We start from the raw sequence: 27,529 nt of genomic DNA, 5'->3' as shown, positions 1-27,529 counted from the left end.
ATTTTTATTTTGTACTTTGACTATTATAAACAATTCTGGGATCAAGAAAAAGTTGGGATCACTTCTGAGATGATTTGGTGAAAGGCCTGATATATGAGGCTAAACTTTCTCAGAGACGATACATTCTCAGCAAGGGTATGAGTGCCCATGCAGCCACAGCTGCCCCCAGCCCCGATACTGTCTAGGAAGCAGAAAGAAAAAAATACAATCTACCATAATCCAGAGAGTTTTCACACAGTGAAATAAAACCCTTTTTAAAAAAGAATTATTTTGCCCAAGTATTTGTATTTATAACTTCCAAAAATTGGAATTTATATAAAGCCAATATCTTTAGAAATAGCTTTTTCATCTCTCCTGCTTTCTAAAACATATACTTTGTATAGCCTATAAGTATTTTTAAGTTCATTATGCAGAATAAATAAGTTTTAAAATTCCGTAAGCACCATTTACAGGGTATTTAGAAAACTGTTGTATACTTTCCTTCAAACATAAGCCCCTTTTTAAATAGCACACACATTCCTTGTGGAGTATACATGAAGAATTTTTAATGAGTCCTATCCTTTGGTTCCATTTATTTTCCTAAATATCCTATTATGATGATTATATAATTTGTGTTTGTACCTTTGTTTGTGAAATCAGATGATAGCATATAACACTAAAGTTGAACGGTACTAGAAGATGGGGCATATTTTTGCCTATCCAAGCCAATACATTATCTCATGTATCAGACTGACAATAAAATTAGAATTGTCACCCCAAATCACTCAGGATTATCATGATATATTCTCCTGGGTTTTGAAATCTTAGAATGGAAGAGTTGTAACATAACTATTAAAATTAATGTTTTAAAGAATGAGTAGTTTATCTCTCCACTTGTTTCTAAATAGTGTATTTATATCACCTGACAATTGGAACAGATATATCACTATCTGCTTAATAATTATTCCATTAAAGTTGAGTTAGACAAGAGAAAATGTCACTTCGCTGTGGAAATAGCAAGTAACTACCTTTTGAATATGTAAATTCTTACCTTTAAGCTTTTTTTTTTAAAGCAAACAGTAGGTTAGGGATAGCCAATTGCTGCACCAGCAAACTTTTATACTGTTGAAAGGCCTGTCAACAGTGCCAGAATGACAGTCCTAAAGTATACACTGATCTAGTTATATCCAGAAAAATCATCAGGCAACGACCTTGTCCTATCACTCTTGCTTGAGGGTTATCCTTAGGAGCAGTAATGCATTTTCCCAAATGATCAGATGATTGGCTAAGTGCTAAATACTATCCTGGTGTTACTTTTTATATTTATGTTTAAGTTTCTGGTTTTATTTGCTTGTTGGTTTATAGAAAGTTCTAAGCACTGGAAGCTAATTCAGATCACTGTTCGCACCTCATAACATCATAGACAATCCAAACAATAGAGTTTTGCTAACCTTTATCAGACACATTTGAAATAGTAATGGAAAAATACCATCATTACCATCCAGCCCACAGCTGTCCTCAAGTTCTCAGGTTACCCTGTTTCAACGTGGATGGAGTAGAGAATGCAATACAGTCAGGGTAAGAATCACAAGCAGAAAAAGAGATAGCAAGGAAGTAGTTCTACTGGCTCTTTGAAGCAGATTGAGTTTAACTAATCACTTTTTATCAGTCTATAATCTGCTCTCTCTCTGACAAGAATGATAAATACAGTCTAGCAGATTCTTAAAGTGCCTTTCAGTATAACTTTAAATAGTAATGTTATGATAGATTGGTTCCAAAGATGGCTGCAACAATATCTCCCAGCTTGCAGGTCTTTTGCCACGAGATTTTGCTACTCCTCTCATCCATCAGGAGGTAGAATCTCTTTCTCCTCCCCTTGAATCTGTATGTCCTTATGACTTAACCAATAGCATGTGGCAGAAGTAACTATGTGTGGCTTCTGAAGGTAGGCTTTTTGATGCATTGTACCTTCTGCTTTCCCACTTTTGGGATGCTCTTTCTTGGATTGCTGTCTTGAGACTGCCATGCAATGAGGAAGCCCAAGCTAACCTTGTGGAAGTGCTATGTATAGAAAAGGCCAGATTCCCCTGATTAAGAAGCCTAGTCAAGCCCAGTTCCCAGCTAATCTACTTGCTAGAAGCAGCCACTAGTGATTCCAGGTGAGAGCAGAAGGAGAACTATCTTATCAATCCACAGAATCAAAAAAATAATAAATTGTTGTTGACAGGATTTGTTACCAAGTATTGGGATGTTTGTTATACAATAGGTAATTTAAACATATACTCTTCGATCATAGCTCATAGAGCAGTTTTTAAAAAGCATTTATAAAGCTAACAATTTTAATAACTTTGTTGGTCATCTTGTCTAGTTAATGACTTTCGTATGGTACAGGTTTTTCCCGTGTAACCGGGAAGACACTCAAAGTTTCCAGTTTTTTTGTTGCACTGACCTTCATTCTCACAGGGTCCACAGGAGAACGGATGATCTGGTCCCCAGAGGCCGTTAGGGCAGGCTTATAAAATGAGAGAGAAAGAAAGGAGCTAAGACTTGTAATAAATCTCAAGGTGGTCCCAGATTTCTGCTGTTGCCTAAGTGAGTTGGAAAAGTGTGTGTGTGTGTGTGCGGGTGAGTGTGTATGAGTTGCAAAGAAAGAAACAGAGTAGCCTCTAAGGATTTATAGCACTTTCAAAACTATTCCCTGAAGAAATCAGCACGATGCCATATCTTGTCACTTTGGAAACACAGATACAGAGGTTGGCTTTTTGCTGAAAATGTGGTTTTGCAGATGTAACAATGGAAGCAATTTCGATACATATCTTTGGAGGCAGTTGCACACACAAAATCTGAAATGAGATGTAATTTGTAAAGGAAGCTTGGGAGGTGTAGTGCTTGGGAAGCTGTCCCCAAATGTTTACCTGAATCCTGTTCTCCCAGTCTTTGCTTATTTCATAAGCCAGAATAATCACCCAAGAGGTTTGTAATTTGTGTGTTTTATAAGAGCGGGCAATGTATAAGGTGGAGAAACAGGAACTGTGCTGCTTCACTGGATGCCCTTTGAACTAGAAAAGGATGGCTGATGCTACAGGGACCACTGAGGTTTCAGCCTCCATTGAAATCACTGGAATTAGAAACCTGGAGGAAAGCATGCTTTCAACACAGGGAAAACAGTGAAACTTTCCTAAACATGTGACAATTACAGAAAGTTACATCAAACCACATTGGGCTGTTAAGTATCTTCTTGTCCTAAGCAGAATCTTTGAATAACAGAATTATTAAATTTTCTGGGATGTTCATACAATTCCTGGCTACTGTCTGTTGATCACTTCCTCTGTGACAAGCACTTTACATAAATTAGCTCACATATCCATAAAAGTCACTATACGACATAAGCAACTTTATCTCCATTTATATAAGAAACTGAGGCTTGGAGGAGCTAAGTGACTTATTCTGGGTCACACAGCTAATAAGTAGCAAAGTCAGTATTCGAATCCAGATCCGACTTGTGAAACTGTTGCTCTCAGCCACTACACCCAGCTTATGTTGCAGTACTAAGTACTCAGCACTTTTCAAGTCAATTAACCCACTCTTAGAGACCCACTGGTGTTCAAAATTTCAAGGCCATCAGTGTGAAACTACTGTAACAAAAATCTGTCCTTTTTATGGTGACACAAAGGTTGAACAAGCCTCCTTAGATGGACTCAAGAGGCTTGCTGGGCCAGAGTCCTCTACATTCAGGTCTGCCTGCGGCTGGGGTCCAAAATACCCCAGGCAACAAATTAATCAAAACAAGGCAAAGACACCTTTTTTTTTTTTTCTCTCTCTCTCTCTCTCTCTCCCTTTTTTGCTATTTCACAGATTAGTATAGAAACCAGCTCTTCCGCTCTTAAAAGTCATCCCCGATGGGCTAAACAAGGCCTGGTGCTGATTGTGGAGAGCACTGTTCATTAGTGCCATTGAAACAATTTGCAGTCTTTAATTAACTATTCATCTGCAATCTAGACACAGGTCTGGAGTCAAGATTTTTAAAGATACGTCTGGCTCTAGGAGCACTTGGGCTAGTTCACTCTTTTAAAAAACAGAAAGAAGAACAACAGGCCTGATTTTCATCATGCAACGACACTTAGAAAGCATTTTTAGCCTTGATTTCAGCTGCCAATCATGGCGATCCCGTTCACCCGCTCCAGTCTGAGTCATAATTTCATTTTGTGGTTACACAAAAATATCAGAATTGGACAAAGTTATCTGACTGAAAAATAATATGTTTTCCTGAGATGATGGTGACCTCTAGTTTGCTGATTTACATATACTTTCAACTCATTTTCCTTCACAGTGGGAATCTCAGAAGCATTTTCCAATATAGTATATTCAGCAGTTGCTTGGAGAAAATGTTATCAGAGTAAATTAAATTTACCCAGGTGTGTGTATATGGTATTGTCTCCCATGTGTTGACTTCTAGGGCACGACTTCTCTAGGGGGCGAATGAATAAGGGGCTGACTCGAGGTTTAAAAACCAGTTGAAGCAGAAGGAGGCTTAGATATTGGAATGGGACCCACACTCATACCCTATTAAAGGCATTCGTGTAATGTCAGCCTCTGTTTCCCCAACTTCTCTTCCCCATTGCCTAGAAAGTCACAATCCAGCTACATATATAGCCCTAATCTCTACAAAATCTTGATGAACATTGCTGTTCACATACTCTAGTTCCATAGCCAGTTCCACAGCCACAGGCAACCTGGAAGACCCTTACTCCCTTTCAGTCAGCTTGAACAAGCCATGCAGACCCTTTGAAGATGACAATGCATGGAGGAACATGTAATACACGAGAGCCAAGGACAACCTACCACCCCAGTCCCTGCCTTTGTAAGTGGACCCAACAGTATGACAGCTTCCTTACAACCCTATTATCTCCCCCTGATTTAATTTACCTATTTATTTATTGACATGTGGGATCTTAGTTCCCCAACTTGGGATTGAACCTGCACCCCCTGCAGTGGAAGCATGGAGTCCTAACCACTATACTGCCAGGGAAGTCTCTCTCTCCTGATTTTAAACAAGATCACTTTGGATCACTTCAAAGGCAAAAAGTTCACTTGCCATTGGTTATGATAATTGTATTTGTTATATGTTCAGTTCTGCTGTGTATTGAAGAGAAAAAAAAATGCTGTGATAATTTCCCCTAAATAATACAGTAACATGTACTCAATTCAGAATGTATGAGAAAAATGAATAAAGAATAAAAATTGATGATTCACATTTATATATTCATTTAATAAAATACTTATTGAGTAACTTCTATATGTCCTGATTGTTTTGGGAGTTTGGGGATACTTTGGTGAAAAAACTGAATAGCTATCCTCCCCTTGTTGGAGCTTAGCTTCTAGGAGGAAGGGCAGGCAATAAATATTAGGCATAATAATAATAATGAGAGTATATGGTAAGCACTTTGGAAAAATGCAAAAGTTCAAGGAGACTTGGCAAGTTGCAATTTTAAGTAGGTTTGTACTGACAAGATTCAGTGAAAAGGTAAAATACAAGTTTTTGAGAAAACGAGAGAGCCATGTAGATGCATTGGGAGAAGCATTCCGTGAGTCCGTGAACCAGAGAGAGCCATTACTAACATCTTGGAATACCTTTTTCCAAATTTTATATGCACCTACACACACATATATATCTATACATGTTACTTATCATTGGAATTATGCTGCACATAAACTTTTACAGATTTATAAAGAAATTGTTTAGAAATTTGAGAAAGGACCACACTGATAGCCATATTTAAATTTTCCAAAAATTTTCTGTGGTTTCTCTTGTATTTATTTGAATAGTCTATCTTTAGATATAAAGAAAATGATTCTTTAACTCTGGAAGCTAGCAGCCCTTACTTGATTAGCTAAGCTCAAAGAAGTGATTGGCCAGCTCTCATCTCCTTAGGATAAGATTCTCTGCAATGTGATCTTTCTTCCCTTGCTCAAGTCAGCAAGGGGACAGCTAACATCAGAGGCTAAGAAAACAAGGTTAAATGACTTTATTGCCCCATGTCTCAGTTTCCTCACCTGCAAATAGGGGATTAATAAAGTTTACTGCTCTCCTGAGGACTCTGGTGGATTAACGAATTAACGATCGTATGGTGCTAAACAAAAGCTGAGCATTGTTATTAGAGAAGAAAGAAAATTTATAGTCAGATAGTACCTTTCTGTCATCTGTTGCCTTGGTAACCAGATTTGCAGGTGCAACTGCCATTTTTGGCACTGCATTCCAGGGTGTTCTCCTCCACACACTGACATTCTGAAGAACAGCCAGCTCCACAGGCTCCCTTGGGACCGTCTGCAAGCAGATTGAGGCAACCCGGTCACCTGAAAACCATGCTTTGTTTCTTTCACATTGTTAGTACACAGTCATGTAGTTCTGTGGGGCCTGATTATGGGTAAAACAAGGGGATCATCCTGACTGCCAAAAAATTAGGGAAACAAATGTCTTTCAAATCAGGCAATTCATTTGCTTTTTGGCAACTGGATGTGAACAGTGAAGCCTGAACTACTTAAAAGGCTTTAGGGCTTCCGGGAGAGAAATTGCTTCTCAATGCGCTCCATTGGTGCCTGTATTTAATATTCTCCAAGGACTGCTAAGGCCTGCCAGGCCCTGTATTCATCCTGCCGCAGCATGGCGATGATGGACAAGCATTGATGGGAAAGCTTGCCATTGTTTTCATTCCCTTTCATTATACGGTAATCCGAAATAATTTTACATCGTGTAGATGACACGAAACTTTCATCCTGATGGCAGCATTATCTTGGCCACATCTTTGGCAAATGGTGCTCGCCTTTCCTTCACTATTTTCCCCATGACTTTGAGTTTTAGGGATGCTAGTCAGCACAGGAATTCTAATTTGAGAAAGTCTCACCTTTGCATTCAGGAAAACATACCGTATCTTAGTTCTCTCTTTGAGGAGTTATAGTAATTCAATTCCCTTTCCAAAATATAACTCTGACAATTTTTGCTCCCTCATTACAAGTGTCTACAGGACTCAAATAAAAGATCCTTCAAGTGCCCTCCAGGATCAAAATAATTATATTATATACCTATATAGGCTTTGCTGTGGACAGCTGCTTGGAGAGAACAAAAATAAACCACTTGACTCTCTGATGGATGGAAATTATTAGCATCTGCTAATATTTGCTATTATTAGCAGAGCTAATTTGAAGTGGTGGTTACCATGCCGCCATGGAGGGTGGTCTTTGTCTCAGTTGCCAGGGACAGAGTTACCCCTTAAAGCAGAACAGAATTATTAACAGGGCTCCTTTTCACTGTTAATAGTATCCTATTTGGATGATAAATTATATGATACCTCCATCATCCTTCCTGCATCTTCTCAGTGTTGAGACCTTTCCCAGACCCACCAAGCCCCCAGGGTCTCTCAGAGCTATTGTCTTCCTTGATGTGGACCTCGTGCTCATTCTAGAGCACTCACCTCCTTAGACTGGCTTCCATGCCCTTCTTACTCTTTCTGGTTCAGCTTGTAGAACAGTGGTTCAGGGGACAACTTGGACACCATGGAATACTTAAATGTGACAGTTGGGTACATTAAGAACATAGAACTGGAGAAATATATTTACAAAAAAAAGAAAAAGTGGAAGAAGTAACATTTTTTAGCAATCCAGTGTCTTCTCAGGATTTGCTATGCATTGAAATGTATCCTCCAAAATGCATATGTTGAAGTACTTACCTCCAGTACCTCAGAATGTGACCTCATTTGGAAATCGTGTCTTTGCTGATGTAATCACTTAAGATGTGGTCATACTGAAGTGGGATGGGCTTATAATCCAATATGACTGGTATCCTTATAAATAGGAGAGATTCGGACACAGAGGCACTCACACAGGGAGAATGCCATGAGAATGTTGGAGTTCTGCTGTCACAAGCCAAAGAACTATAGGAAGCTAGGGAAGAGGCTGGAACAGATCCTTCCCTAGCACCTGCAGAGGGAGCAGGATCTGCCAACACCTTGATCCCAGACTACCAGCCTCCAGAACTGTGAGGCAATGCGTTTCTGTTGTTTAAGGCACTCAATTTGTGGTACTTCATTGCGACAGCTCTAGAAAACTAATATAGGGTTGCAAGTTCAAGCTTCTTAGGGCCAGGCAAGTGGCATTAATAAATGAAGCCTCAAGTCTGAGCAATAAGAGTCCTGAAGAACTGGAATATGTATGATTTTCTAAAGAGGGTCACATTCCAAATGCTAACCGCCACTGCCACCACCACCATCTGCTTTTTAAATTTTTGAGCAGATAAATTATGACTTAAATGTTTTTGCCAAAACATCTGGTATTAGCTTACAAAATATTCAAAAGTTATTACTAAAAAATGGGGAGTGTCTTGTTACCCTAGAGGAACAATAACAGAAGTCATGCTATCTTTGTTTCTAGGTGAGTTTTCTTCCCTTGGCATGTTCCAGGAAGTATCTGATGCTCTGGAACATACCATTGGCATCTCCATTTTCTCATTTACCCATGTCTTCTCCCCTTCTCTTCCCTTTGCTTGTCCAAGCCTTTCCTCATGACTCAGGCTCAGTTTTCTGTGATGCCTTCACTGGCTCTGTTATTGGAGAATGCACAATTTACTCTCTGTTTTTAAGGAGCATGCCTTTTCTTAAGTAGGTAAGGTCCGTGGACATTCAACTAAAAATACAATATGAGACTCTAGAAGGTCTCTTATTAAAAAAGGGTCATAGTATTACTGAGGTTCACTCAGGAAGGATTTTCAGAGGCAGGCATATGGAATAGGTGGGGGAGCGAGGTACAGACTGTTTGAGGCTCACTGGTACTTGCTCACAGCTTCAAGATGGGATGGTCGGTAGGTGTCCAGAGCTGTCCCATTGGGAGACAACTTAAAAGTTACCAGTGAGCTGAAACATTTATTAGTGATTGTGTTTTCTCACATCTTTGCAGAATGTGATTGCTGGCCAAAATGCAAAATGAATAATACGTTTTAGACATTTTAGGGAATGATATTGTTTTGCACTAGAACCCAGAAATAAAAGACACCTGTACTGGGCCTTCGATATTCAACTTTCACAAAGTGTGGAATGTCCAATATTAACAACCCTCTCTCAATAATCAAGGTAAACCTAACTAGGAAATAAAAAGGAAAGACTCCAGAAATATTTTTCTTTTATTCATCAAAATATAGATTCTATAATGTAAGGAGGCTAAATAAAGATTAGAGCATAAACTGTCATTCTCATATATATATATATATATATATATATATATACATATGATATGACCATATAAAATATGTTATATGTTTTACTCTTTTCTTTTGTCTAATATGAACAAAGAAGAACAGAGATGTGCTGCTTACCACCCAGTTCTACAAGGGTTAAGTCCTAACCCACTGCACGAATAGTGTACCCTGAGGGGAATCCAGGATGAAAAACAGGATGAGGCACTCTGTGCTTTGGATAAACAGGCCCTTAGATGGTTAGGTGCATATTTCTGCAAAAATTTCAATGAACCCAGATTCTTTTACCAACATGTGTGTATATATATATATATATATATATATATATATATATATATTAATAGAAAGAGTGTTTATTTTTTTTAATTACCTTAAAATGTCATTTACAGAGATGCAGATTTACATAACTTGGCAATAACATTTTAAAAATGTATGGGCTATTTCATATTACTGCACTTTCTCTTTAATAATATATAAGGCATTTTATTTTACGTAAGTAAAGGATAATGTATAATATCATATAACAGGTGTGGTGTCAGTTAAGTCAACCCTAAAATTAAATGAGATGTGTATGGGAGGATAGAAATATATATAAATAAACTGGCTTCTCCCCTACCTCTTTGGAGCAGTTTCCTCAGAGCAAACTGAGGTGCTGTCTCCTAGGCTCTAGTCTTCAGCAAGACTCTGAATAAAACTTAAGCTCACAGCTCTTATGTTGGGTGTCTTCCTTTAAGTTGACACTAAAGTATTTTCAGTATTTTTCTGAGCTTCCTTGCTTACACACAGAGAGGAAATTTCGTGCCTGTGACTTACTCAGGTGACAAAACCTCCCATAGCGCCCTGGCTCACACATACAGGCACCATACACCCTGTGGCAATGGCCATTGTTGGCACAGTTACATTTCCTTTTGCAACTCTTCCCAAAGAATCCTTTTGGGCATCCTAAAGGGTAGAAAGACAAAGGAAGTGAATATTAACCCACATGCAAACCTCACTAGAGCGGTTGTTACATAAGATAAGGAGCTTGCAAAAGGTAAGACATTTCCAATCTGATTGGACCAAGGCTAGAGAGCTCTTTTAAAAACCAACCCTGTGATTTTATATCCATGCCAAAAAATTCTGCAATGACTTGCCATTGCTGTTGGGTTAAAAACTCCAAACGTAACAAGACTGATGAGTCCCTGCACTGGCTGACCTCATGTTGCACTAATATCTCATTGACTTTTGCTCCACCAGCTGGCCTTCCTTAGGTGCCTCTAATGTACCTCACTCTTTCCCACTTCAGAGCTGGGCAACACATGGCTCACTCTCTCTTCCCCTGTCTCATGTCTCCTCCTTTTGCAGGCTTCTGCTTAAGGGTCACTTCTCTAGAAGTTGTTCCCTGGCTCACACAGTCTGTATGGTTCTCATGGTCTGACTTCCAAGCACACATTAATATTTAATTTGAAATACCTACTAACATTTGTAACCGATGTCTGCTTTGAACAGGACTGTAAGTTCCACGAAGAAGGACCAGGAGCTTTTTTATTTTTGTTTTGTTACCATATCATAAAACCTGGCACAGTGCCTTGCAAGCACTTAATATATATTTTTTGAATAAATGAATGAATATCGTTCGGGGGATAAACAACTAGAGGTGTCTTCCTGCACCACTTTGAGAGCAAACTAAACTTGGTTTCCATCTCCCCAGTTTCACGACCTGTGAGAACCTAATAAACTCCCCATGATTTCTGGCAATCCCTGAAGACTTATATCTTCATCGACTCTCTGCCTTCAACTCCTGGGACAGTACAAGCAGTTTCTTTTTTGTGTTTTATCCACCCATGTAGAAAATGTGGTCTCCTGACTGATTTCCATGAAAAATCCACAGGCAGCACTCATTGGATTGGTATTTTGTGAGTTTCTCAACCATCATTTATCCTCTCTTTTCCTCTTTCTCTCCTCTCCTTTTCTTCTCTGATTTTTATCTCACTTCCTCCATGATTTGCCCAAAGAGATTCATTTTCTTCATTCTTTTATTATGCAGAGCAAATCAATTCACTCAGGCCCTATGTGTAAACCTCTGCACACGAACTCCACATTTGCTCAGCAAATGAGAAAGGCTTTCTCTGTATCGGATTCATCCTGCTTAGATCACAGTTGGTGATTTAAGTATCAGTTATTTTTTTCTGTTACACATTCATCAGTCAAAGCAATTGTGCTCTTGTATATATAGACACAGCCCTTTACTTATTTAGAAAAACCACCTTGAAGAAGAACTACAATCCTGCAGCCTGTGGAACAAAAACTACATTCACAGAAAGATAGACAAGATGAAAAGGCAGAAGGCTATGTACCAGATGAAGGAACAAGATAAAACCCCAGAAAAACAACTAAATAAAGTGGAGATAGGCAACCTTCCAGAAAAAGAATTCAGAATAATGATAGTGAAGATGATCCAGGATCTCGGAAAAAGAATGGAGGCAAAGATCGAGAAAATGCAAGAAATGTTTACCAAAGACCTAGAAGAATTAAAGAACAAACACCTAGATGAATTAAAGAACAAACAAACAGAGATGAACAATACAATAACTGAAATGAAAAATACACTAGAAGGAATCAATAGCAGAATAACTGAGGCAGAAGAATGGATAAGTGACCTGGAAGACAGAATGGTGGAATTCACTGCTGCAGAACAGAATAAAGAAAAAAGAATGAAAAGAAATGAAGACAGCCTAAGAGACCTCTGGGACAACATTAAATGCAACAACATTTGTATTGTAGGGGTTCCAGAAGGAGAAGAGAGAGAGAAAGTACCCGAGAAAATATTTGAAGAACTTATAGTCAAAAACTTCCCTAACATGGGAAAGAAAATAGCCACCCAAGTCTAGGAAGCGTAGCGAGTCTCATACAGGATAAACCCAAGGAGAAACATGCCGAGACACATAGTAATCAAACTGGCAAAAATTAAAGACAAAGAAAAATTATGGAAAGCAGCAAGGGAAAAACGACAAATAACATTCAAGGGAACTCCCATAAGGTTAACAGCTGATTTCTCAGCAGAAACGCTACAAGCCAGAAGAGAGTGGCATGATATGCTTAAAGTGATGAAAGGAAAGAACCTGCAACCAAGATTACTCTATCCAGCAAGGATCTCATTCAGATTCAATGGAGAAATCAAAACTTTACAGACAAGCAAAAGCTAAGAGAATTCAGCACCACCAAACCAGCTCTACAACAAATGATAAAGGAACTTCTCTAAGTGGGAAACACAAGAGAAGAAAAGGACCTACAAAAACAAACCCCCGAAAATTAAGAAAATGGTTATAGGCACATACATATCGATAATTACCTTCAACGTGATGGATTAAATGCTCCAACCAAAAGACACAGGCTTGCTGAATAGATACAAAAACAAGACTCTTATATATGCTGTCTACAGGAGACCCACTTCAGACCTAGGGACACATACAGACTGAAAGTGAGGGGATGGAAAAAGATATTCCATGCAAATGGAAATCAAAAGAAAGCTGTAGTAGCAATACTCATATCCGATAAAATAGACTTTAAAATAAAGAATGTTACAAGAGACAAGGAAGGACACTACCTAATGACCAAGGGATTGATCCAAGAAGATATAACAATTATAAATATATATGCACCCAACATAGGAGCACCTCAATATATAAGGCAACTGCTAACAGCTATAAAAGAGGAAATCGACGGTGACACAATAATAGTGGGGGACTTTAACACCTCACTTACACCAATGGACAGATCATCCAGACAGAAAATTAATAAGGAAACACAAGCTTTAAATGACACAATAGACCAGGTAGATTTAATTGATATTTATAGGACATTACATCCAAAAACAGCAGATTACACTTTCTTCTCAAGTGCACACAGAACATTCTCCAGGATAGATCACATCTCGGGTCACAAATCAAGCCTCAGTAAATTTAAGAAAATTGAAATCATATCAAGTATCTTTTCCGACCACAACACTATGAGATTAAAAATCAATTACAGGGAAAAAAACATTAAAAACACAAACACATGGAGGCTAAACAATATGTTACTAAATAACCAAGAGATCACTGAAGAAATCAAAGAGGAAATCAAAAAATACCTAGAAACAAATGACAATGAAAACACGATGACCGAAAACGTATGGGATGCAGCAAAAGCAGTTCTAAGAGGGAAGTTTATAGCAATACAAGCCTACCTCAAGAGACAAGAAAAATCTCAAATAAACAATCTAACCTTACACCTAAAGGAACTAGAGAAAGAAGAACAAACAAAACCCAAAGTTAGCAGAAGGAAAGAAATCATAAAGATCAGAGGAGAAATAAATGAAATAGAAACAAAGAAAACAATAGCAAAGATCAATACAACTAAAAGCTGGTTCTTTGAGAGGATAAACAAAATTGATAACCCATTAGCCAGACTTATCAAGAAAAAGAGGGAGAGGACTCAAATCCATAAAATTAGAGATGTAAAAGGAGAAGTTACAACAGACACCGCAGAAATACAAAGCATCTTAAGAGACTACTACAAGCAACTCTATGCCAATAAAATGGACAACCTGGAAGAAATGGACAAATTTTTAGAAAGGTATAACCTTCCAAGACTGAAACAGGAAGAAATAGAAAATATGAACAGACCAATCACAAGTAACGAAATTGAAACTGTGATTAAAAGTCTTCCAACAAACGTCCAGGACCAGATGGCTTCACAGGTAAATTCTATCAAACATTTAGAGAAGAGATAACACCTACCCTTCTCAAACTCTTCCAAATAATTGCAGAGGAAGGAACACTCCCGAACTCATTCTATGAGGCCACCATCACCCTGATACCAAAACCAGACAAAGATACTCCAAAAAAGTAAATTACAGACCAATATCACTGATGAATATAGATGCAAAAATCCTCAACCAAATACTAGCAAACAGAATCCAACAACACATTAAAAGGATCATACACCATGATCAAGTGGGATTTATCCCAGGGATGCAAGGATTCTTCAATATACGCAAATCAATCAATGTGATACACCATATTAACAAATTGAAGAATAAAAACCATATTAAAAAAAAAAGAAAAGACCACCTTGAAAAGTAGAGATGCAGCTTTCATTTTGTTTATTTCCTATTAGAAACATCAAGAACTTAAAGAGCTGTCTCATATGACCAGCCATTCCTACCGTCTTCACAGGTTTACCCATGAACCCATGAGGGGCACTCGCACTGCCAGCTCAGAGGATCACACGTGCCTACGTTCTGACAATCACAGATGCCGTCATACTCTTTCCCACTGGTCTCTGGGGAACGAGCTATGAAGAAAATGGAGAAGGTGGATATACAGTGTAATATACTCATTGTGATACAAATGGTTAGAGAATAAAAGCTTGTCTTTCTATTAGAATGTATTCTCAGTAATTAAAATCTCTGTAACTTGCAGACTCAGGAAGAGTCTCTGGCCTGTTCCTAGTTTGGATGGCATCATCATTGCTGGGGGAATTACTGATACAGCTAGTTAAAATGATGCTGACTGAAGAACTGCTAACAAGTTTTACATGCAAAATTTACCTTGTTCCTTAAACTCTAGCCTTCACATTTTCAGAACTACTTAAACATTTTTGCTCTATATATGTTACTAACCTTAGTGAGAAACAAACTGCATCTTCTATTTTGAAAAATGGGAAGAAAATGTAGGAAAAAAAGCCATGGATTTTTAACTGGAAATGAAGGCAACTAAGACTGTCTTGAGGGTTCCAAGGTATTCTGCACAAAGATTGACAAAGTCAAGAAAAGAACTGTTTTCTTTGGTTTGTTGTTTTGGGGGGAAGTGCTTAGTATTCCATTAAAAATAAATAAAGTGGGGGAAATGTCTATGACTTTAAGCTTAACTTGAGTAAATAGAGCTGTTGAGATAAGGTTAGTAACCATTTAAATTGACATTTTATCATAATTGGCTAAATATTGTAAAACTACATTTATATCACCTCTGCCATCTACCCACCCACCCTTTCCAGATGCTGCTAATATGGAAACTTGGCTTCTTTTCTTTGCTTTCAAGCTCGAGGTTACCATGGAAAGGAAAGACAAAAACAAAAGGAGTAAGAGAGAAAGAAACCGGCAACAAATACTGGTTGAGACCTGCATTGTTAATTTACACGTAGTAAGTCTGAATTCTTACAGCAACTATAGATGGCACATTTTAAAAAATATATAAATATATATTTTAAAATATATAAAATATATATATATAAATATACCTGGAAAATGAAGCTAGGCAAGTTTAAATAGCTTGCACAGTATCTGGGTTATAGCAAGGCATCAATATTGGCATACCAACACTATCATCTGGTAGTCCCCCACTAAAAGAATATGATATCACGGTGCACAGGGATTTGCTAAATACTTCATTAACATCAAACAGAGCAATTATCCTGGAGAAGAAAAGTTTAAAACAAACATGCGCTAAAACATAGCTGGATGATTTGGAAGAAGTCATGAATCTTCCCTTCCATATAATATATAGTCCATTCATTTATCATATGAAAATACTCCTATCTTCTCTTTCCACTGGATAGTCTCACAATAACAAATGAGACAGTCAATATGAAATCTCTTCAAAAGAAATGGAGTTCTAAAATGTGCTGTTAAGATTAATATGTGGTAATTTTTTAATTGTTTCATTGTAACTACTTGGAGAAATTCCTAAAACATCCAAGTAGATGTTTTCGTTATAGACCAATAAGGACATTGGGCTAGAAGATCTACTCCGTGGGAAAACCAACTTTCCAGATCCCTGCAGATTTTTTTTTTTAAATGTCTCTTGCTGCATTTGAAGAGCTGGTACTCTTAGAAATACTAGTGATGAATGATTGGTCACTTCCATTTATTACAGTTTATAGGGATTTTTTTTTTATAAATTTATTTATTTACTTATTTATTTTTGGCTGCTTTGGGTCTTTGTTGCTGTGCGCATGCTTTCTCTAGTTGCAGCCAGCTGGGGCTACTGTTCGTTGCAGTGCGCGGGCTTCTCATTGCAGTGGCTTCTCTTGTTGCGGAGCACGGGCTCTAGGTGCGCGGGCTTCAGTAGTTGTGGTGCCAGGCCTGCCAGGCCTGAGTAGTTGTGGCGCACGGGCTTAGTTGCTCCGTGGCATGTGGGATCTTCCCGGACCAGGGCTCGAACCCATGTCCCCTGCATTGGCAGGCAGATTCTTAACCACTGCGCCACCAGGGAAGCCCCTATAGGGATTTTTAAGAAAGTGTTCTTGCTCTCCCTTTTTGTTAAAGAATTACTGAGCACTTTTTTTTTTTCCAATTTGGATTGTTCTGTTTTAATTTTTGTAGAAGAAGAATGAAAGAAAGACAGGAAATGCAAAGAAGACATAAGCTTCTGTTTTCAGGGACAGACTGCCCTTTTCTGGACCATGTGAACACGTAGAGAATCTCAAGGTTTTCCAAAGCCAAAGAAGGGGTCATGTTATCTTCATTTTATCAGGAAGTTCATTTTCAACACTTCTATATTAATTTTGCGTCAGACGTTTTACTCTGATGCATTTGCAATAGATTTTTAGTTTCATCTCTCATGCTGACATGTTAGGGATCAAGGGTTTGGAAGATGCATATTTACCAAAAAATTTTATAATATAGGGAAAACATTTATTTCCTAATAGTCATGCAATAAGATTTATTTGATCCCGGTTTTATACAGTTGACTATGTCAAGCAGCAGGTCCATATAGCTGGAAGTCTCAATACAAAGTTTTATCCATTCATGTACAGGTGCCTCCAATTTGGAGAAATGTGAATAGGACCTGGCCAATAAGCTTCCAGACTAGTAAGGAAATGGAACAGAAGCATAGCTAACTCTAATTCAATGGAGAGAGGGAGAGAGAGAGAGAGAGAGAAAAGTAGAGAGAGAGGCTTTAAATCCACAGAAAATATAAATAGCTGTGATTGGACTGGGACCACCAAATAAAGCTTCAGGCAATAAATGGCAATAGACAAAGATGTCAGTTTAGCAAAAGGCACAAAGCTGAAAAGTGCAAAGCATTAAGTAGTGACTGGTGTAGCTTGCTGGAAATGATAAGCTGGTCAAAGAGTTGTGGATAAAAAGAGAAAAGGATTTATGAGGGCCTGATATTAGATGGTTGCCGGTAACTAGATTAGAAGCATAAAGCTTTATGTATCAGGAAATGGGACACTCCTGAAGCTTTCTGAGCAGCAGGGAGACATGATCAGAGGGATGCTTCAGGAAGAGCCTCCACACTCTAACTAGTAATTCTGGGGGAACCACTTCACTATGTTATAATTCAAGTTTTGCATCCATCTCATAATAGAAACAATATTTGTGCTCTTTCTTCCCACATGCAGGGGCTTCAAAAGAAATTCTGCTCATATCATCTTCCAAGCCATTCACAAAGACCAAGAGAACTCTTTTATTAAAAAATTTATAAGGGAAATTTAAAAAGAGAAAAAGGAAATAAAAAGAGTCAATATATTCTGTTTTTATTACTTGTCAGTTTTAGTATCTGCAAATATACCTCCATTTAAAATATAAAGGAAAAAATTTATTAGAGGTATTATTTTTCAAATCATTGACATTTTCTCATGAGAGACATATAAAAAACTTACAAGTGTCATTGGCTGTACTTACATATTGTTTAAAAGAAAAAGAGAACACAAACAAAAAAGAGGCAGCGAACAGTCGAGCAGTTCCATTAACTGCACTTCGTAACACAAATCCTTTCATTTTTCTTTCTTCCTTGGGAGTAGCTTGCCAGGGCCTAATGATTTATTTAAATGGAGGGATTTTTATAGGCCTAGAATATTAGGATCCTTTATAAACTTTCACGTTCCATGGATGAACAAGAGACAGCACATCAAGTTTCCCAGGGAACACAAAATCTCCCATTTTAATCACATGTTCAGTTTGAAACCTCAGTGCTTCACAGACATTCTTTGTGCACAACAAATAAATTGGTTTCTCACCCATATCAATTGTTAACCTTGTTAAAACATTTTGGGGAGAACATATGTAAAGAGCTCATGACCAACAGTTTACCAGCAGTAAAGGAAAATTCATCACTCTCTTACCAATGCTCCAAGGAATCACTTACTTTCATTACAAAGAATGTCTCCCCAGCCAGCTGGGAAGCAGCATCCACTCTTTCCTTCCTGGCACCAGCCTCCATTCATGCAGTCCTCACAGCTCAACGTGCAATCGTGTCCGAAGGTATGAATCTAAACAGACCGGAATGCAATGTCATCTTAGTGGACCCATACTGTCTACATCACTGAAAATAAAGATGAAACCCTTCATGTCCCAAAAAACAAATAAACATGATCCTTGAGCACATTTCCTAAAGAGTCCCAGTAAAAGACAATAGCAAAGAGATACCTTTTAAAATAGAGCTTGGAAGTAGTCCCTAAAGAATATTTAGGATATTGAAGAAAGTAAAAAATGAAAAGAAATTACCATTAATTTCTGAACACAAAAATAATCAATGATCCTGGCACTTCAGTGTTTTTCCTTCCATGCTGTTTTATGCAAAGTTTTTTTTTTTTTTTTTCCCCAAGTAAGCCTTCTTACTGAGATTTAATATACATGCAGAGAAGTGCACAGAACTCAAGTGTACACTTCATACTTTTTTTTCCCACAGTGTAAATAACCCCATGTAAATGCCTCCCAGATGAAGATATAGAATATTACCAGCACCCCAAAAACTGAAAGGTGACTTGATGATTCTTAATCATTAGCCTTACAAATTAAGCTCTATTCTGATTTATATCACCATGGATTATTTCCCCTTATTTTTGAACTTTATATAAATGGAATTGTAAAGTATGTACTCTTTGGTATCAAGCTTCCTTCATTCTATATAATGTTTATGAGACTCACACATATTGTGTGTTCACTAGTTTATTTTTTATGGCTATATAGTATTCTATTGTATAAATGTACCATAATGTGTTTATCTGTTCCATTCTTGAGGGAAATTACCTTAATCTGAATAAGGATGGATAGACTTTATCTCAGTTGTTTTTTTAAGGCTCATTCCATTTTAAGATTTGCCCCTGTTTCTAGATGGGGTCTTTCAGATGTCCCAGTTGAAAGCCTGTCATGTTTAGCAAGGCTTCTCCACCTTGGCAGATCCTCAACTCCAACTTCTACCTCTCTGGCACCATGCATGATACTGCTGATAACTGTGCTTAGCTCCTTACTCTCTTTGCAGCTGTCGGTAGACTTCCTGGCTTCTCTGTCTGCATAGCCCATACATTAGCAAATGGCTCAAAGAGAAAAGGAGCACAGATTGTCCATCTCACTTGTCTGAGCTTCTCTTCTCTCTAGATCTTGGCCACTCAAGTTCTGACGGTCTTGGTAGTCCTGAACTATTCCTATTCTGACTTTGAGTAGCCAGAGTATCAGGAGTCTAATGCAGTAACATTAAAGCATTTCTATCATTATGCAGATGCATTTATTGATATTATTATCATTGACCATAGCGTATAAACAAATCTGCTACTTTACTGAATGTCTTCTAAAGAAATCATTAAGCTTTGATGCTCTTAAAACACAAGGAATAGAGGGAGAACAAAAAGAGCAGCTCTGTCTTACAAAGAAAAGAAAAAGAAGCAGCAGACTGGCTGCAAACTGTTACTTCTGAAAGAGGTTATGCTAATTTATTCTGATCAGAAGCGATTTGATGCTTGAGTTCCGTTGCATGGATATATAAGAAAAACTGCTCACATTTGTAAAGATATTTTTTCTTGGTCCACTTGAGCATATTGAACCATCGGTTCTCTGCATTTTAAAATTTAGAAAGGGTCTAGATTTTAAGGCTATTTAAGGTAAATTTGAACTATACCAAAATGACTTCTAGTAGAGTTTAAACTGTTAGAACTAAAAGGTCCCAATCCTTCTCTCCATTATGCTAATTCAAAGCTATTTTTCAGCTCCATTTCACTGTATCACATTTTCAATAGCGCCCACCCCCCTGCACCCCTTGGTCCACACATACCTACATAGCAACCTCTTTTTGTGCTAAAGGGAAGAAAGACAAAAGATGATGAATGTCATAGGGAGCTTTGAAGAAGTAATTTTGGTCCCATTTTTCTTGCTAATATCATGTTAAAACGCTTGATGGCATTAAACATTGATAATGAAATTGTCTATGAAAGATTTATGTGAACTATCTAAAAATGGAGAAGAGAGGTGACTTTAATGAGATACATGCTTTTATGCACCAACTCTGTGCAAAGCAGTCAGTTCTCCTCGAATATCTTTCCCCTCTTGCAGCTCATCTTCTTCACCTTCGTGGGTGAGAGGCAGAGAGGTGGCCACATAATGAAGCAGTTGAGGTGGGCTCTTGAATAGAAGACGTGGAAACTTCACAATATCTAATTCCTCTTCTTCTTCCTTTAGTTCATCATCATCTAAAGCTCAGACCGCACAGGGAAAGACCTGGATTCCACATGCTGGTTAAAAGAAGGAAAAACTGAGCAAGGGTTGATGGGAAAAATGAGAGAGTCTGAACTAGACAGTCAAGGCAGGGGGCAGCTGAAAGGTAAAACTCTTTGAGAAAGCCATTTCAAACCGCCTATTGTAAATGAAGGTGAGAAGCAGCAAGCACAGAGTTGAAACTGCCGCAGAGAGAACAAAAGGGAAAGAAAGATCTCAGTCTGTGAAGAGAGAAAGGGGAGGACAGGTTGAGTTAAAGAATATATGGTCTCCGTGCTCCCAAAGAACAAGACAAGGGTTGAAGTCGGTTAGAAGAGATTTGATAAAACTCTCCACAGCAACTTAGAGATGCCCGTTTTTCCATCACTTCCAATTCTGCAGCCTTCCTCACAAGTATACTCATAGTTTTCCACAGAGTTGATACGTAGTTGGTCACAGATGATACTGAGATCCAGACATTCACCCACATCTGGGAAAATTTAAAGTGTTTGCTCTTAGGCGTTGAGAGATAAAATAGACCGTATGAACTCATGGGCATATCTGTCACCTTTATTAACCAATAACAATGTATTGCTATATAGAAAGCATAGCCCCAATTCTTCCTCAAATATATCCTGCCAATTACTTTTCCTTCACTCATTTCCAAGTTTACCATAGTTTACCTACATAGACAAGGTCTTTCTGAGAGCTTGTTCATGAGATTTGAGGAAGAATTTAAAACTTACATGGTCTTAGGCTGTGTACCATTTTGCAGAACGTTCATTCACTCTTGAATTATTCAATATCTATGGTGAAGCCTTTATTCCACGCATAATTCTGTGCACAGTTTGTGGAGAATTTTAGAGACGGATGAAGGCTAGGCCTTAATCTCATATGACTTACTGGTGTTATGCCCACATCTGAGCCCAGACTTTGATCAATGTGTTCAATATACTAAAAGTTCATTTATGAAGCTGGGTTTCCAGGTCTGGCCTCAGATTGTGGATACTTTTTCCATTTGGATGTGTGTACCCAAGTATGTATATTCACAATCATCTCTTGGCTCACTTTGCTTAAGAACAGATGGTACATGAAATTCAATTTTTTTTGGCCCTGTTAATTGGATGGGAGGTGTAAGTGGTAATATGCTCTACTGTGTTTAGAATATATAGATATCATAGTTGTATGTTCTTTGCTGTTATCTATACTGCAAGGCTGGGGAGCTTGGCACCTATATGAAGAAACACAACTATCATCCTCAACAGAATACAAGAATTTATTTCTTTAATCCAAGAAACACTATTTTCTCTGAGGCATTAAAGTCTTCTTATATAATCTGACTATTATTGAAATAGATAACAATCTTCGAATCTTTGATTTCAAGAAGAAAAGTAAGGTTCAAAATAATAATAATAATCACAATTGTAATAATTGTATTGTAATAATAATCACAAATGAAAATTTAAAGATTATATATTTAAGGTAAACTCGTTAAAGTAATTTACAGCAATGACTTACATGAGCCCTTCTTAATGGTATAAAAAGTGAATTAACTCTACTCACTGAATTCAAACTCTCCCATCATATAAAAATACACCTATCAGCTAGAAGTCATCTAAAAGGTAAGTGAATCAATTTCAACAAATAAGTTAGAAAATTCTAAAATGACTCACCTTAAAACTTGCATTATCTAGATTGATATCAGATATATAAAGGATTCTGATACAGATTTGGACTGTGGCTTGTGAACCGGCAATCCTTTTGCTATTGCCCTTAAAGTAGAAGGACACTCAGTAATCACCTCCGACTCCAGTCAAGCTTGCCAAGAGCAATTCCTGTGGCAGTGTGCTATGGCTTGCTGGAATCTCTCACTTGCCTATATATATATTAAATTAGGTAAAAGGGATTATGGGCCGATGACTATTATTATAATAATAATAGCTACTTTTAGTTGAGTGATTTCTCGATGTCAATCACAGTAGCAGGCACTTTACATATATTACTTTTGTTAATTTCCCCAGTAATCCCATTATTGTCTTCACTTTACTGATGAGGATCTGAGGCTCAGAGCACCCAAGTTCATATAATAGAACATGGTGAAGCCACAGAGAGATCCAAGTCTCTTTAGTGTCAAAGCCTTCCCTTTCCCACCCTAACCCTCTGCCTCAGATATTCCCCCTCCATTGATGGCCCCATCACATCAGGGATTTCACGTTAGAGCTCAGGAATTCACCATCACATCCACAAGCGACAGAACTGATCCGAAAGCCTTCCTGACAACTGCATTCAGAGCCTCCTAAGTAGTTGATGCAGAGCTGGGCCCAGCAGGCTTCTCCACTCTCACATTCATCAAGGTCTAAAGGGGGAAAGGACATTTCTGTTACTTAAGGGCAGGAATTTAACTGACCTTTGAAGGTGCTGATAAGCCTCACTTCGAAATTAAAACTGATTTACTAACCATATTCTATTTCTCAGGTTACTGAGCACAGACATTGAAGAGACTATAACACAAAACAAATGAGGCCGCATTTGGGTGTACGTTTCTGACATGATTCTATGCCTGGTATTTATTTGAAAAGGCTGTAAGTAATCTCCAAATGCATTTATAAGCACAGGGTAAGAGATCTCTGCTATTTTTCCAGTTTAAACAGCAATCTAACTGAAGAAACAGAGAACTTGAAGAACGACAACAAAAAAACAGCTTGAGAAGAAGAGCCAAAAAATTCCACTTAATGGACATTTAATAGCTGCAAAGAGGAGGCAGTCTTAGGCCCCCATGTGTTTGTTCTTCTGGAACTTCAGATGAAAGAACGTTCCCAAGCAAAAAGAAGTCACGTGACTGGGAAGAGAAGTGGATAAAGGCAATTTAGAGAGAGGGCAGACAATCATTTTAAATATTATGTGTTAAATTACAGAATATTTCAGGGCATTTTCTTGAACTTTTCGATGATGCTTTGACTGGGATGAGTTTTTATTATAATTGGTGACACTATTACCCTGGAGTGTCCTAGCAGATAAACAGCTTTCTAAATGATGATCTTTAAGTCTCCTTCAGCACTGTTATTCTAGGAATCTACAATCTGGCATGTGTCTTCCTTTATTTGCCCTGCAGAAAATAAAAATGCACCAGAAGATGTCAAATTGAAACCTTTCAGCCAAAGGCTAATCGATTTATCCTGAGTTTTGAGGGGATCATTTATAATATAATTGGCTAAAGGGTAGCAACAGACTCTTTACCCACTGCTTTCACCAGGCTAGACACCTGGGAATTGTGTGGTCAGGGTTTTTGACTATAGGTCCTTAGTTCAATTCTACCCCCTTTGTTGAATTGTTAAGTTGGGTGGCCTGTCAGTGCTGAGTTTACAAAATCCCATTGCTCCATAACTACATGAGCGGCCCCAGATATAAAAGGTCAGTGTCTCAATTAACCTTGGAAAGGGTACCAATGTAAGAAAATGCAGACAAGAGAAAGGAAGGAAAGAAAATGCAATCAATCAGCTAAGGTTAGGGGTCACCATAAAATATCCAAATGAAGGTCATTTGGACACAAAACATTCTTTCTCCTGCAAAATGTCACAAGCAGTGCTACTCACAAAACTCTAGATGATATTTTTTTCCTTTCTTATATTAAAACTTCATTTATCCTTTGTATTATGTAGCATGAATATAGAGGACAAAAAAAACCTTAAAAAATTCAGTTTCATTTTATCTAAAACATTATCTTTTATGTTTTTTGGATTTTCTTATTTCAAGATTTTTTTAAAAGTCTTCTCAGATATCACCAGAGCCTCTAAACATATACGTCTCATGATTCCCTGTTCTCAACCAGTAAGGAGCACAATTGCATCACATAACTGGAAAAATGAATTCCTCGATCTATCATTTTATGACCCATTTTGGATTCTTCTTCTATTATCATTCCTCTGGGGTTATTTCTGTCTCATGTACAGAACTCATCTGAAACCCCATTCTTCCTTTCTTAAAATGCCCTGTCCCTTCAACCCTTATATCACCTGTTTTCCTAAATGTCTTGATTCCTTTCCAGATCTTATTTGGTAATATCTTTGCTTGCTTATTTTTAATTTTTCTTCCTCTCTGATGATAATATTTTTCCTATTTACATTGGCCAATACACCAAATATTGCAGCATCACAGAGAAATTCACCTGTACTTAAAAATTTAGCCCTAATCAAAACTACAGCATTAATTGCAGTCAGGTGAAACAATTAAACATTTCAACTATGACTTCAGAAAAGCATCCAACGTAAACCTTGAAAAAACTTGACTTCTGTATCTACCCCCCACACATAGTCACTGAATAAAGCTCCAAAGATTAGAATAAAATTTTTTTCTGATAACTACCAATTGTTAAATTTAGTGAACTTACTGCTGGTCAGACACTTATATTTTGTATAGTTGTCTTTCAAATTGCGTTAACACATCTCTAGGTTTTAGCCCTAATACATTTTTGCATTTGGGCAAGACTGACCATTTGCAGACTAGAACACATTTATTTGTAAAAGGAAAGTTGTGTAAAATGAAAGTTATATAAAAGGAAAGTGGATCCTAAAATACACTAAAAAGAAAATTGTTTAATTTCCCTCATGCATGAATGTTTTACAAAGCATCCGTGGCCTTAATCTGTTCTCAGGCAAATAAGCCGAGTATGTATATGCACACTCCAAACAAATCATTGCCTTTACTCTAGTGAATATTTGGTCTTTAGGAATGAGTGTTATTTATTGTTGGAAAATGAAATAAACTTGAGCCGTAAACAAAACAATGTTGTCATGTTGACTGCTGAAATGTCACAAATATGCAATTTTCTACATTTTGACCCTGGAAGATGCTATTTTTTCTGGCTGTAAATAAGAAATTTACTGAACTGTACTTTTCAAAGAATAAGGAAAGATATCAAACTATAAGTTGCAAACAAAAGGTTTAGCAAAATTCCAGTTTCCCTTACCCAACAGTCAATAAAAGAAGGTAGGAAGGAAAGAAGGAAGGGAGGGAGGGAGCGAGGAAGCAAAGAAGAAAGGAAGCCCTTTATTTTTTCCAGAGATACAAATGTTAGCAAGGTAGAAAATTATAAGCATAATTTTCATTACAAAAAAGAAGCACGGCAATCAACTGGTTTCATTAAGTTAATCACCATAGACACTGAGAAAAATGCAGAAGGTGATGTTCGATCAAGAAATAACAAGTAATGACATTGTTTTGGTTAAATAATTTATGAAACCAGAATACTTCAAAATCCCTTGAAGTTCACTCTGTCACATTAGTGCCAAACTAAAAAATCTCAATGGCTGAGGCTTTTGAAATTCACCTCTTCTCTTTTGGTACTTCAGTTTGCCTCAAATCATACTGTAGCATGAAATGGTCAAAGATTTTTTTTAGTACTCACATCATAATTTTTAAGAAAGGTGATATAAAGTATCACAAAAGAAAACAAGCAAATATGGTGTCATAATTCTCGAATGATGGCAAATTGTTTTAGGGGCTTGTAGGTGCTCTCAGACCCAGAGCACATAGTAATTTAGTTTGATGCTCACTCTTCCTATTTTAGTAGATATTCCTTTTTCTCAGAAGCTCTAGATTAAACATTTCATTATGAAGCAAGGCTGGGATGGAATTTATTCTTCTCATTGTCTCAAACGATATAAGTTCTGATAATATGTAGAAAAAGTTATCCATTAAAAATAGTTTTGAGCTGGGATTTCCAAAGAATAACATCTTTTAAAGTTTTCTTTTGGAACGTAGCTACCTGCCATGTCAAAGGTGACATCCAAATTATCACCAAGTTGAAAACCAAAGAACATGATTGCTTCTGCTTGTGGTGGAGAGAATTAGCGTGCATGGTGGCATTTTTGTTTGAATTACAAATTACATTAAATGGTTAGATAGGCCTTAGAATATTTTCCAGAAATAAAACCGTTAAGTCCATATATATTGCTAATAAGTTTTAAATCTCCTTTAACTTCAAAGTAAATATCTAAACACAATGATGTCTTCTGTCAATTAGTATTTCTTTTACATTTATCCAGTAGCCAAAGACACTGTTTACTTCACTTCTTGCAGTTTGAGAGATGTGGCTACATTAGAGCACTAAGTATTAGAGAAGAAAGGGCTAAATGAATCCAGGGCAACCTCTGAAGGAAGATGGCATTTACCATGCATTACCTATGCATGTTTTCTCATCTGAATCAAGCCGGTGTCCATGGTTACAGGAGCAACAGGGCCCACCAACTGCATGTTCACAGTGACAGGAACAACCACCATTATTCTTTTCACAGCTATTGACAATTTCCAATTCAATCCCTTTCCAAAACAAGCAAAAGAGAATTATTAGCATAATAACAGAGAAATCTGAATATATGGCAACAATGGGTACACTCTCTCTGTTGGGAGATGACTAACTTTATTGGAAATCTGTCAACACTCTAAGCATATAAAAGTAAAAGTCTGAGGACTATTAAGCATTGTAAATATCTAGACCATATCAAAACTTATAAACCTATAAATAATGTCAAACTGACAGAGTGTGGCAGAAAGGTAATGAGTCCACCAATGGTTATTAAACGTATCTTCAAGGACACTTACGTCTGGGAATTTTCAGTATTTTCAGAATGTAAAAAATATGTGTATTGAATCAATGATCAGAAAGCAAATACAGCTGACATATCTGTTCTCAAACTAATGGTATGTTAATATCTGCCCTTTTTTTTAGGCTGTGAGTACATGAAAATACTGTTAAAAATGGCTTTGGAAAAAAAAATGGCTTTGGAACAAAACTATGAACAAAAAACCAATGAATTAGCTGATTATATGTAACTGGTATCATGTTCATATGCTAATCAGCTTTGATGTATACA

General features: G+C 37.4%; 1 protein-coding gene across 39 annotated transcripts in view; it reads right to left on the bottom strand.

Moving 5' to 3' along the window:
* Positions 1 to 27,529, bottom strand: part of LOC307187328 (uncharacterized protein) — a 666,419-nt gene that overhangs the window by 151,611 nt on the left and 487,279 nt on the right. For 20 of the 39 annotated variants that reach the window (XM_079923227.1, XM_079923220.1, XM_079923230.1 and 17 more), the window contains 5 exons: positions 26,838 to 26,975; positions 22,891 to 23,013; positions 18,337 to 18,460; positions 6,170 to 6,304; positions 2,429 to 2,491 (listed from right to left, as the gene is read on the bottom strand). In XM_079923227.1, the coding sequence (XP_079779353.1) occupies positions 18,423 to 18,460; positions 22,891 to 23,013; positions 26,838 to 26,975 (299 nt within the window). In that variant the 3' untranslated portion in view covers positions 2,429 to 2,491; positions 6,170 to 6,304; positions 18,337 to 18,422. Of the gene's footprint in view, positions 1 to 2,427; positions 2,492 to 6,169; positions 6,305 to 10,033; positions 10,163 to 14,407; positions 14,537 to 18,336; positions 18,461 to 22,890; positions 23,014 to 26,837; positions 26,976 to 27,529 lie in introns of those variants that run through there. The other 19 variants (XM_079923250.1, XM_079923249.1, XM_079923237.1 and 16 more) reach the window with 9 other exon arrangements.

This window comes from Stenella coeruleoalba, assembly GCF_951394435.1.
Source record: "Stenella coeruleoalba genome assembly, chromosome: 5".
Taxonomy (NCBI): domain Eukaryota; kingdom Metazoa; phylum Chordata; class Mammalia; order Artiodactyla; family Delphinidae; genus Stenella; species Stenella coeruleoalba.
Note: the sequence above shows the minus strand (reverse complement) of the source record. Positions and strands in the feature narration are given on the sequence as shown.